Raw genomic sequence first — 13,409 nt, 5'->3', positions numbered from 1 at the left:
TTTGTAGACATTTTGACTTTAAATTCTTATCTTTCTATGCAAAGTGGCCTAAGAGAGTAAGATTTTAAGCTATGAACAGATGTTTTTTGAATAAAGTCATATATAAAAACGAACAGAGTTGCTTGTGCCCAATCACTTAACTAAATGCATTTTTCCATTAATAACAGATGACAAATCTGAATTTTTTAATCGAAAAGAAATCTGACAAAGGAAAAGTATATTATCCCTGATGTTTAAGAACTGTTAAAGCCAGCCTAAAGTTTTATTATTAAATATAATCCCTGTTAAAAGAGTAGCTGTTCCGTGATTTTTACCCCAAAAGATGTCTGCACTAAACAATTGCTTATAGAAATCCCCAGACGGTTCTAAAATGTTGTTTTTTTGAAAAATCAATCGGGTGAAAAGGCTAGCAAGAAGCAGGAATAAAAACTGCTACATTAAATCAGATTCAGAGAAGTGTCTCCCTCCAGATCATGAATGCTAGCAAAATAATCCTAGAAGGAATCAGTTTTAAGAACATCTGAAAACAAATTTGAAATATTACTCCTAAAGATCAAAAGTGAAATATTAACAAGTATCAAAAAGAACTTAATGAGCAGTTTTTTAATTATTGTACAATAATTTTTAAAAACTCTATGCGCAGATCATGCAGGATTGTTGCATAGGTACATACATGACAAGGTGGTTTGCTGCCTCTATCCCCCCCACTACCACCCATCACCGGTATCTGGCATTTCTCCCCATGTTATCCCTTCCCAACCTCCCCATCCCCCTAATGACCAGTTTTAAGTTAAAACTTAAAAATCATTGACACTCTCACTGAGGGCTTTCCTCTTCTCCCCTCCCCTAGGATCCTGGCCTGGGCTAAAGTTTCCCATAAACCAAGGCCCAATTTACCAGTATTTCCATCACAATGCTTTTTGTTGGTGGTGGTGTTTAAAATGCCTCATTTTTCATAGCACTTTTTGGCTTGTATGTATGTGTACTCTATGTATTGTGGATAAACTCCATAAGGGGACTATATTTTATCAACCCCTTTTTAAAAAACACTAAAGACCAGCTTTTCCATGTTCAGTGAATTTGCAGTACTCTTCCCTTTTTATTATATGTGCACATGTCTATTTCCCTCTCCAGACTGAATAGCAGGGGCTTTTACATTTATTTTTGTAATGCACAGGGCTTATAAAATAGCAAGTGACCAAATATTAAATATAAAACATTTCAGGCCAGGCGCGGTGGCTCACGCCTGTAATCCCAGCACTTTGGGAGGCCGAGGCGGGTGGATCACGAGGTCAAGAGATCGAGACCATCCTGGTCAACATGGTGAAACCCCGTCTCTACTAAAAATACAAAAAAGTAGCTGGGCACGGTGGCGCGTGCCAGTAATCCCAGCTACTCAGGAGGCTGAGGCAGGAGAATTGCCTGAACCCAGGAGGCGGAGGTTGCGGTGAGCCGAGATCGCGCCATTGCACTCCAGCCTGGGTAATAAGAGCGAAACTCCGTCTCAAAAAAAAAAAAAAAATTCAGCTTTTTAAAGTTCTCTTAAATTTAATCCAAACTTTATAAATCAAACCATAACGAAGTGATGCCACAGAGGTACAAAAGGTAAGCAGTGTATTTGCTATTTAAGACCACCATGAGGTGTATTAATTAAACAATTTCCCCAAGACATCCTAGAGGTAGATAGTATTACTCCCATTTTAAAGATGTGGAAACAGTCACAGAGAAATTCAGTAAAACTTGCCCCAAATCACACAATGAATCCAAAATTCAAAGTCTGCATGGCCCGTGCTAAGTTATATCACCTCTCTTAAAGTAGGCAGTACACACTTTAGCATTCTTTACTTTTAGAAATGTTACACAGGAATATGCTTAAAGTTTCATCTCTGCTCCAATTAAAGAAAAAGAGCCTGATGATAGTCCTCCATTAGATGGCAACAATCAAAGGGAAACTGGCAAGAAAGTCATTACTCTTATAAAAAGCAGATTACTTGCTATGTCTTATTTCCAAACATCTTCCAAATAGTGCTAAAGGACTCATCAAATTGTTGAACTGAGAACTTGCTTGTTCTAGCCCAGAACTACAGCTTACCTATAATAGTACCCTCAACTGTCAATTCCACAGAATCACATTTTAAATAGGTATTTTGCGTAATATTTTCATCAAGCGTCTCTTGGTTGAATGTGGTCCAAGAATGTCATTCTAACCTCTGGACAATGTTTATTACATTTTAAGGAGCAAAAAAATTATGAGCTGAATGTTCAGTCTTGGATCAACAATAGGTCTTTCTTAGAAAAGCATTTGTAATTAATCACTTAGATGAAAAATATTCTGGTCACCACTGGGTTTCTTGGTAATAATACTAATTTTTAAAAACTCTAGATCCTAAAAATTGTTTGCAAGTTAGAAATTAAGTGCCACTAAAAAAACAATTCAGGGCTAAACAAGATGGCTCGTGCCTATAAACCCAGCACTTTGGGAGGCCAAGATGGGCAGATCACCTAAGGTCAGGAGTTCAAGAACAGCCTGGCCAACATGGCGAAACCCCATCTCCACCAAAAATAGAAAAATTAGCCAGGCATGGTGGTGGCCCCTGTAGTCCCAGCTACTTGGGAGGTTGGGGAGGGAGAATCACTTAAATCCGGGACATGGAGGTTGCAGTGAGGTGAGATCTTGCCACTGGACAACAGGGAGAGACTCCTGTCTCAGAAAAAAAACAAAAAAAACAATGACGACAAAAAACAAAAAATGTTTCTAACTTCCCAACTCATTAGATGACCCAAATAAAATGCAAATACAACAAAAATTGGGGACTCCCTGCAAATTTAATGCAATAATCTTTCTCAGATTTTAAAGTTCAACACATGCATATAGGCCAACCCCTTAAGCAAATCTTTTTATTGGTCTACTTAACTTTATGGATTAATACTTGGCTGAAACTATCCTTAAATTATTTTATCTATTACCACTGTAAGCACATTTTTTATTTCTGGGAGAAAGGAAGGTTCACAACAAATTCTGTCAATAGAAATCCACAAGAGCTTACATGATGAAACTTTTAAAATAACCTATCCAATATAAATAAAAGGGCAGGTGTTACACAAAATTATCTGACTGATATGAAGTCAGCTATATTCATCCACGTTGCTTTGGTGCCTAAAGATCCACATTATTGGAAAATAAAAAGGATGGCAATAGAAAAAAAATTAGTGAAATCTGCTAATATGTAAAACTCTATCCTACACTACCCTACTATTTCCATCTCATTATACCTTACCAGAAAACACAAAACTAAATCAATGACAACTGCTAACGCACAGTAACTTTTACCGATACAAGTTTTTCATAATTACAGGAATTACTGACTAGAGAACAAAGAAATTACCTGTTACATAGAAATACACATAATAAAAAAGACAGAACTGCTAATATGATGGCCAAGCACACCATTCTTCCCACACCAAAATTTAAATTTGTGCCATCTAAGTATATCAAAGCATATATTCCTTCAGTGTACTTTACAAATACACAAACACTTTCAAGGAGAATGAAAGAACAGAGCCAATCCTCTGATGTTGGAAGACAGATAATCAAGATTAAAATAGGTTCTAACTCAGAGAAATGAAGTAGAAACCCTCAGGCCATAAAGATGGTAATTAGCAATGGTATTTATCAAGGACAGTGAGAAGACCAAATTAAAGCTAAAAGCCTCTTGCAAGGAATTTTGGCAAGGATCAAGCAAATAGATGGATAAAATCAGCGTTTTAGAAAGTTTAGACTAAGAAATATATGTAACATAGTCCAGGTGAATGACCATGAGCAGCAGTAAAAAGATGTTGATAATTTAGCTTCTGTCCATTAAAAGTACATCCAGTTATCCTTATAGTATCATTTTCTTATTTGGCAATGTGCACTTTTCTGAGTGTAATTCTGGGAACTATACAATTCAGCATCCATGTAAAAGATTGGGAACCAATGATCTGGGAAATATCAACAGCTTGTAATCTGAAAATAAAGTCAAAGTTGAGCCCAACAAATGTCATGTGATTAAGTCTAGAAAAATGCTAAAATTGGATAGTTATAAAGGACAGGCAGCTTCAAAAGGAAGAGGAACTCTGGATTTGAGTATATTGAAGCTAACAGCAGTTTTAAGTCCCCTAAAACCTTGAGTAGTGCTTATTCTCAATGTAAAACTGTCAAGAATAGAGCAAAGGCTATGGAATGGAAACTAGGATGAAATCACAATAGGGAACTGAGGAATTCTACCAAAAAAAGTTCTACGAGGACTATTAGAATTTCAATAAACAATATGCTAAATTTTAAAACTTACTTGATATCAGGACATCCGTCATTTTTGCTTAAAAATTCTTTCTCACACACACACTTCAATATAAATATGCCAAGAGTAACTTACTTTGGAATCAAAAATTTGTGAAATTAATCCAAATAATCCAATGACATTTAATTCAGTATTATAAAGGCAGACCTTTATAACAGTTTCCCTTCCTATCAAACAGCAAATGCCTCTACCTTGCCATTTCCCTGCCTTTATTTTCGTAATTTCCACTTCATATACCTCAGACTTTTTATATTTGTACAAAATATGTCATTGGGTGGGGCACTTCACATTAAAAAAAAATACTGAACTTTATTACTAAAGACACTGTCCAATTTTTTCCTTCCTGAGACCAGAACTTGAATTCTTTATACTTTGAAACATACCAAAACCATGAAGACATTTAAATATAGTATAACTTTTTTTTTTTGAGACGGAGTTTTGCTCTTGTTACCCAGGCTGGAGTGCAATGGCACGATCTTGGCTCACCACAACCTCCGCCTCCTGGGTTCAGGCAATTCTCCTGTATCTTAATAAAATAGTAACACTATAGAATTCTTTGGAGAAGCCCTTATTCCAATGAGCTGCCTAGTGATTTTCATCTTAAAAACTAACTCTACATAGCAGTTTTTAAAGCCCAAGGCATGCAATAATATATTTAAACTAAGAGAGACCCAAAAGCTGCTTGCTTTCTTATTTAATGGTAGTTCTGTGGGCTGGATTACAAATCAGTGCCCTATAACCACGCCTTAAAATTGCCCTGAGCAAATAAAAATATAGAGCAGCAATAAAACAGAACTCAAATTAACAGGATCACTATTAACATTACTCAACTGCAGTTGCCAACTGTTATGTTAGACACAATTTTACACTGCTTCCTCTCCCAGACCTCCAATAAAGTCATTCTTTGCCTATAGCAGACTTTAAATTTTAAAATAAAATCTTTGAAAATCTGATGGTTGACATACACCTTCCACCCAGAAAAACATACAATTTTAAAGACTTCTTAATCTTTTTTTCTTTAACAGTTTATTATAATTGATTTTATATAACAATCTAGGAAGTTTGCAGCCATCAGCAGTTCTAGTGCAATTTCAGGTGCAATTGAGAATTCGGGAATCTCAGTGGAGCTCTTAGTGTAGTAAACCTTATACATAAAATGTCAGCACATGTGAAGGTATCTCTCTCTGAAACTGACCTCTGGTTTCATTCTCAGCAAATTGATCTGGGCCACTCAACATGGCTTTTATCATGCCTGATGTTAATGCATGTTCTCTTTTTACAATAAATTCATTGCCATCAGATGACATCAATTTAACATACGGCATCAGGGCCTTCACAGCTACCATAGATAGGTTTTCTCCTCTCCATCCATTTTGTTCTTATGAAATTCTACTTTGCTTCCCCAGGAACTTTAGTAGTTTCCTGCAGCTCCATTTCCGCCCAGCCCGGACTCGCCGCAGCCGGGTCCCCCCAATCTGCCACAGCCCCTATTCCAGGGCCGACACCCCCACCCCCAGCTGCCTGCTCCTGTGGGTTCCAGGGCAGTAAGAAGAAACCAATCTTCTAAATCCCATTCATGGACTGTGAGTTAAGAGACCCCTGCACTATTACAAGCAGGTTCACACTTTTAAACAGAACAGAAAAGCTGAGATAAACAGGACACAGAACGTAGTCAAGGTGCTTTACCTGACTCTCATTCCTTACAATCCTGTGGGATGAGTATTATTCCTACTTAATTGAGCTCAGTTTTCTCAGAGGGACTAAGTGATTTCCTCAGGCCATGCATCTATTAAATGGTAAAACTAGTTTGACTCAAAATCTTGAGCTCTATTATTCATCTCGACATACTTCTTTTGAGTTTGAAATAGGCCTCCAAGACTGTATTTCCTTGGTGTTCACTTCATCATGTCTAAGTTAAAAACTACTCAATTTTTGGCTGCCATCTTTCAGGTTTAAAGAGGTACCAGTGCTAAGTCCCTCCCCAATTACCAAGAGAGCTTTTGTCTGAGCATCTGGCAGGAAAGGCAGATTGTTCACATATTGCAGTTTCAAATTAACACATGAAGAGAAGAACCCCAACTTCTTTTACATAATGAAAAGTCCACATTGTGAAGAACATGCCAGTGACCACTTCCCATGGTAATACTCTACTAACTGTTGTAAAAAGCAACATGGTCCCAACTCTTTGCTTATTAAATGATTAAACAATTAATAAATACAGGTAACCAGAATGGGTTACCAAAGAGCTCTTCAGAAAAATTCAGAACTTTGGAGATTAGTTGCTTTTTGTAGGAAGAGTGTATTTTCATAGCTATTATAAAACAAGTGCTCAATATAAAAAAGCTGGTTATCACTAATGCCACCAGCCAATACTGTTAATTCTGCAAAGGAATAACCTGCTTTTCTCAAATTAAAAAAAATATATATATCAAAGCTCAGAAAAGTCTGGAGTAATAAAAAAATATTAATTTTTTTATCATGTAAGATCTTAAAAATATAATTAAAACACTTTTACTAATCATTAAGTACAACAAAACCTTCTCTGGTAGAAACATCAGTTCTGCTACATTTTATTCTTCCACTTCACTAGAAAGGGGAAAGGGCATTTTATGCAAGATGGTGCTAGAGTCAACGTGACCTCTTTGAAAAAGGTGGTAGGAAAAAGAAGCCTACTATCTGTAAATATCAAATTTTCCCAAGCAGAAATAGAAAAAGCCAGGGAAATTTTGTAGTGCTGCTGACCTAATTCTATCCTTTTTCTCAAAAGAAGCCTTTATGCTTAACAAATATTTGAGCATCTACTACACATTATGAGTATGCAAAGATCACTAATATTCTTAACAAAAGACTAAGGCTGGAAGCAAATGCTTGCTTAGAATTCTCTTCGAAGCCATCTGTGTAGTAAAGGAATTAAACTCTCATTCATCCAAACTTTCAAAGGGGAAATGCCATTTAACCTTTTAGAGAAGTCAGTGCTATTCTGGAGGATAACATGAGTAGGAACCAGAATCAACCTCCTTAATAATCCGAACAAAAAGAAGCTATTAATATTAAGAGATTATCTTGTCATTCTCACTTACTGGTTCTACGCAAAAAAATTTCTTGATAAGGAAACCAAAGGGAAGCATAGTTAAAACTGCTACAAGTTGGACCAGATGCGATGGCTCACGCCTGTAATCCCAGCACTTTGGGAGGCCAAGGTGGGTGGATCACCTGAGGTCAGGACATCTGGCTGACATGGTGAAACCCATCTCTACCAAATATACAAAATATTAGTTGGGCGTGGTTGCGTGTGTCTGTAATCCCAGCTACTCAGGAGGCTGAGGCAGGAGAATTGTTTGAATTGGAACCTGGGAGGCAGAGGTTGCAGTGAGCCAAGATAGTGCCATTGCACTCCAGTCTGGGCGACAAGTACAAAACTGTTTCCAAAAAAAAAAAAAAAAACACCTGCTATAAGCCTTTTCTTAGGAAAAGACAATGACAGGAACTTTTATACTTTGCATGCACATACCTACCTGGTATTACAAATAAGCATGTTAGTAAAAAGTAAATGTTAACATTCCTTTTTGTTCCTAAAATTGACTTTTGTCTTAAGGGAAATTTTAACTTGTAACACATCCTTTGAAGCCAAAATAAACACTTTTTGATAAGCTGTAACTGGGCAAAACACACCAGACTGAACAAAAACTGAGTAATATGTACACAGATACAACCACATCAGATATTATCCTATTATTCATTATAGCAATTCTTCCACAAGGTTCATATAGTAAGTAACACACACGGATTTCCATCCCGAGTCCCAGATTCAGTAACCTGTCCAGAAAAATCGAAATGCTGTCCCTCTTTGTATATCAGAGCCCTGCCATACTGGTAAGTATAACCACTTAGTAAAACCACTTTAAATATTATTCTAAAGACTGCCAGCTTGGTTGGATTTTCTACTAGTTTATCCTCAAATTTAAACTATTCTTGATCAAAAAGCCTTGCTTTTGTATGACAGATTAAAACTAACCAAAGTTTAGTTTAATTCTTTTAAGTACAGTGCTTCAACACAGTAAGTACTGAATACTTAAAATACTTGATTCAAACTGGAAAGTCAAGCTTTGAGTTATCCATAACCTTTCATCATGGTTGTTGAGTATTCAAAATTTACTTTCAACAATTCAATGCAGGAAGAGGTTTCATAGTTGTGAGGCCAGTTTTCTGTATGACTGACTCATTACAGTAACATTATAGCGGCTAATCCAAAGAGTACTATTTCTACAATGAGTATCCTACTACATCTCTCACATTAAATATGCAAAATTCCTTTATCCATAGATGTACATTTAAGACAATCAGCTACAGAGCTACTACAAATATTCTAACCACAAGAAAAACAGTAATACTGTTAGTTTTTCTTTTCAATTAATATAAAATAGAATACTAAAGTCTATTATTTTTAACAAAACAACTGTTTCATAATCATTGTTGCAATTATTCTACATAAACATATCTATAATTGTATTAACATCTTTTTAGTCATGACACCATAAAGACTTCTAAATTTGGAACACACAATGTTAGAAGGAAAAGAACAAGGAAAGAAAAAGTTGAGAGTAATGTAACTGATACTCATAGGAACCCTACAGTGTAATGAAGCCAGACTGGATGTGGAATTCTCACCAGTACATCATTGCAGATATCTCTTAGCTCCGTCTCAATTTTCTCTCTGTATTCTCGAGCCATCTGCTGTTTTTTCTCAGCACCTTCCGTCTTTTGTTCAATACTTGAGACGACCCTCCAAGATGACCTACGGGCTCCTACAACATTTTTATAAGCAACCGAGAGAAGATTCCTCTCCTCATTGGATAATTCAGCTCCTTGCTCAGTTACAGACTTCATGCAGGCTGCCATGTCATCATATCGCTCAGCCTGCTCGGCCAGTTTGGCCTTCTGAACCAGCTCATTTTTATCCATGACTGAATGTTCTGCAGGGGGGAAAAAAGGAGTATTTAAAATTTTTCCCATCAAAATAAACAGTCAAAATTATACCTGTGGTAAGTGAGCCTTATTAAAACCTGAAACATAATTGCCTGTGGAAAATCGTTCACATGATTAAAATGCAGCATCACAAAAGGATAGTCAGAAAAGGGAAAAAAAGTTTAGCATACTCAGCATCAGAGGTAAAGTTACAGTCATTAACAACATCAGCGTAGCAAAACTAAAATTTCATTATCTCATTTCAATTCAGAAGATCCATATTTCACATAAGGTCAAAAGCACTTCCAAAAGCTGCCTTAAAAAACTACCCCCAAAATCTCAACTCAATTCCAATACCACTAAGTGATATAAAATTAAGCAGCTTTTCTTCCTTTTGTAAACGTACTGCTTACAGAACATGTGGATTTCTATCATACTTCCAGAATCGTAAGTCAGTTTAATGTAATTTATGTCTTTTAACTTTCATAATAAGGAGTGATTAAATTTTAGTTTTCCCCTCATTCCAAATCTACTAGATCTCTGTAACATTTGCCAGCCGTAATAGCATAACACTTTAGGGGAGGAATAGCCAAACTGCTTGTTCTCAGATATTTTTACTGTAAAGCCACCACAAAGGACCAACATCTAACCGACCCTAATGCCTCAACTCTTTATCGTGTTGTATGTCCACATGCTTTAAAAATACCCACGAGTCATGGCCCTTCAACTATTACTGTGAGTACTAAAATACATCACATTGGAAGTGCTTAATTTACAAGTGTTTGCAATGTCATGGCTCCAGTTGCAATGTGTAAGTGCCGCATCCTGCTTCTAGCTGTCACCGTCACAATAACTGCATGCTATCACTCAAGCTGTCCTTTGCCGTGACTACCCACCTAACTCCTTCCCTCACATAGTTTCCTAGACCTTTTCAATTTACCTCAGCTACATTTTTCTGGAAGGACATCCTTTTCAAAGTTGCTAAACAGCACAAAGACACTAATCCACACAGTGAGACCGCAGAATAAACGACTTTAGAGGAAAATATACACATAAATGAAGTGTATATTTTAAATTAGAAGGTGAACAGAAGAGCTATTCTGACCCACCCACCTTGGGAGCTGACTCCCGAATATTAATTACCTTTTACCTTCCCAGGGAAATCCCACAATACTTTTTTAACCAAATGAGAGAACATGTCCTCACATTTTAAGCAAGTAATTAGCTAATTTGGATGCAAGGTACTGGCTCACCCATAAAAATTATTTAACCTTTATGACGACATGCTTTTCCTCAGGTCTCTCTATTATTAATTTTTCCCTTAGGAACTGAGACACGCTCTCTGGCTAATTCTGCTTCTAACGAAAAATGATTTCAAACCAGCACAAAGGATTCTCTCCCCCACTACTTGGGTACAAGAGGAAGTGGATAAGGTTTCTCACACAGTAACGATGGCTCCAAGGCCTCGCCTCTACACTGCGGGCAGGACTCACCGCACCCATTTAACCCTTACCTGACTTGAGACATCGGTTAGGGTGAAAAGAAAACGGGCAGACCCGGACTTTAAAGTGCAAATCCTCGGGTCCGCGTATCTGCAACCACCCCCCTCCAGGCTCCGCCCAAGCCCGAGCCTCCGCTCAGGTCCCCGACTCTCCTCCTTTGTCATGGCGGATCTGTGTCAGGGAGCCCAACCTACTGCTGAGTGTTAATTCCCCCCCCCACCGGAGCAAGGGGGAGGAGCAGCCGGCGCCCCCGCCCCCGCTCGAGCCGTGGGGGGAAGCCAAGCCACCCGACCCCGGGGCAGAGACGCCAGAGACGCCCGCAGAAGCGGAACCACTAGCAGCCTCACCGCGGACACACCCCGCCTTCCCACCCAGCGCTCTCCCCGCCACCGATCAGCGCCGGTGCCCGCGTGCACCGTCCCTAAGGGCCCGACAGCTGCAGGTGGGGGAGGGGACGAGAGCCACACCCAGTCGAGCGGGCCACCGGCGGCCGCTCTGCTCAGGATCACTGTGCGTCCCCGAAGCGGCGGAGGGACCCTCCAGTTCTAGTGACTCCGGCGCGAGAGCCTATCGCGGGATCCGCACCCCGCTCTACCCCAACCTGGGCTCACAGCCCCAGTCCGCGCCTTCCCCGACGGTTCATAAGGAGGAAAGAAAATCATCCCCATCCCCATCCCCCGTCCCCACCGAGAAAATTCAAGCCCTTCCCCCCACCGCGGAGCCCAGGAAATTCAGCTCCAGGTCCCAGGCGAGCCCCACCCCACAGCCTCCCCCCGCAGTGGGCTCCCTTCCCGCCGCCGGGCCGGGCCCGGGCTCCTGTCCGCTTCCGCCAGGCCCTTCCCTCCCGCCTGTGTCCCCGAGGCCCCCGGCCCCTCCCCGCCGCGCTACCTCCTCCCGGGGTGGGGGAGGGCCGGGTCCCGCCACCGCAGCGCCCAGCGCGGAGGCTGCGCGAGGGGGAGGGAGAGCGGGGGAGGGAGAGCGGGGGAGGGGAAAGAAGGGGCGGCCGAGGGACAGGGGAGGGGGCGGCCTCACCTGCGCCCCCGCGATGCCCGCCGCCGCCGCCGCCGCCGCCGAGTCATTATCTCGGGCGGAAGCGAGAAGGGCAGCGAGGGCGGGGGTAGAAGCAGAAACAAGGGTGGGGACGAATCGCGGCCGGCGGCGCCCCGGCCATGCCTCGTCCGGCTTCGGGAGCAGGCGACGGGGGATCCCCGGGGATCTCGCGTGTGGGCGCCCTCCCCACCCCCGGGAGCGGGACGGGGGAGCGAGCACCGATCGGGGCCGGGGCGGCGACGCGGAAACCAGGCGCGGGAGGCTGCCGCTAGCCGCCCGCCCGAGCCCAGCGGAAGAGGAGCCGCCGCCCGTGTCTGCCGGGGAGACTCCGCCTCAGCCCCGCGCCGCCACCGTGGGGCGAGCGGGGATGAGGGGACCCGGTGAGGACGGCTCCCACGCGTTCAGAAGGCTGGCCTGGGACAGGAGGAGCGGGGAGCGGCGGCGGACGGGTTCCTCACCTGTGTCCGGAGTGGGTGGAGGCGGCGGACGGACAGGGGCTCAGCAGTCTCTGGGCGGCGGCGGCGGCGGCAGCGGCGGCAGCGGCGGCGAGGCTGAGACTCTGTCCCTGGATCTCGCTGCTCACAGGCTACAGCCGCTCCGCAGACACGGGGTTTCCTCCAATCACCAGCCCCGGCAGCAGGGGCACCACACGCACGATGACGTCAAACGCTGCTATGGCAACCGTTGATTAGTGCCCACAGCGATCTGGGCCTCGCGCAACCGCCGCTCCCCGGCGCGCGTCCTGCCCGCCCGCGCTGGAGGGCGAGCGGAGGAGCGCGCGTCCTCGCCCGCTACGGCCACTCCCCCACCCGGCTCGGCTCCCAGGTCCTCTACGCTTGTCCGGAGTGCACCTAGGCGGGAAGCTTCTGTTTTTCTTTTCCTCCCCAACGCAGATCCCCCCGACTCCTCGCCTTCCCCTTAGGTCCCCGACGTCCTCTCCCCTGCAGCCTCCACCGGCCCACTCTACCTCTGAGCCTGTGGGAAGGCAGCTGTCTCCCTACCCCTACCCCCACGTTAGCTTTCGCTCAGCCGGTCTGCGCTTGCGCCAGTCACTCCTCTCACTCCTCTGGAAGGGGCTCCAGTTCAGCAACATCCGGGACCTTTCACATCCCCCCCACCCCGCCCCCCTCCCCGAGGCCCGGCCCGCCCTGCCCTGCCCTCGGTGCTTCGCGGTGGTCACTGTCCCAGGGCCGTCCCGGGGCAGGATGACGAGTGTGGGTCGGCGGCTCCGGCATTGTGATCAGGACTTGCAGGGTGGGGGCCCTGGGGCGAGGACAGGGCGCGGTCGCAAGGCAAGGGAGGGCTGTGTGTGGTGTGCTCCCCTTGCTCGGCTGGGTCGACCAGGGGGCGCGGCCGCTCCCTGCTTCCCTTACGCCGCCGCGGCTTTACCTGCTGGCTCCGGGGAAGTGGCCCTAGACCTTTTATGGCTCGGAAACGGGAGTGTGGCTGAGTGATGGGGAGGTGTTCCAATCGGGAGCTCGGGATCTGCGCTCGGTGACAGCGAGAGGGGACAATGGGTGGGCACCGAGATGGGGCGAGGTGGGCCGGGCCG

The 13,409-nt window shown here is 43.4% G+C and overlaps 1 protein-coding gene and 1 pseudogene across 2 annotated transcripts in view; both read right to left on the bottom strand.

Moving 5' to 3' along the window:
- YWHAZ (tyrosine 3-monooxygenase/tryptophan 5-monooxygenase activation protein zeta) overlaps positions 1-12,447 on the bottom strand; it is a 33,794-nt gene extending 21,347 nt beyond the window's left edge. The window contains exons 1-2 of one of the 2 annotated variants that reach the window (XM_078353449.1): positions 12,316-12,447; positions 9,009-9,313 (exon numbers count right to left, since the gene is read on the bottom strand). In XM_078353449.1, the coding sequence (XP_078209575.1) occupies positions 9,009-9,302 (294 nt within the window). In that variant the 5' untranslated portion in view covers positions 9,303-9,313; positions 12,316-12,447. Of the gene's footprint in view, positions 1-9,008; positions 9,314-10,818; positions 10,970-12,315 lie in introns of those variants that run through there. The other variant, XM_078353450.1, reaches the window with a different exon arrangement.
- Positions 5,213-5,809, bottom strand: LOC144579787 (elongin-C pseudogene; annotated as a pseudogene).
- Positions 12,448-13,409: the final 962 nt, after the last annotated feature.

Source organism: Callithrix jacchus, chromosome 16 (genome assembly GCF_049354715.1).
Source record: "Callithrix jacchus isolate 240 chromosome 16, calJac240_pri, whole genome shotgun sequence".
NCBI classification, from domain to species: Eukaryota; Metazoa; Chordata; class Mammalia; order Primates; family Cebidae; genus Callithrix; species Callithrix jacchus.
This window is presented reverse-complemented; position numbering and strand designations above follow the sequence as displayed.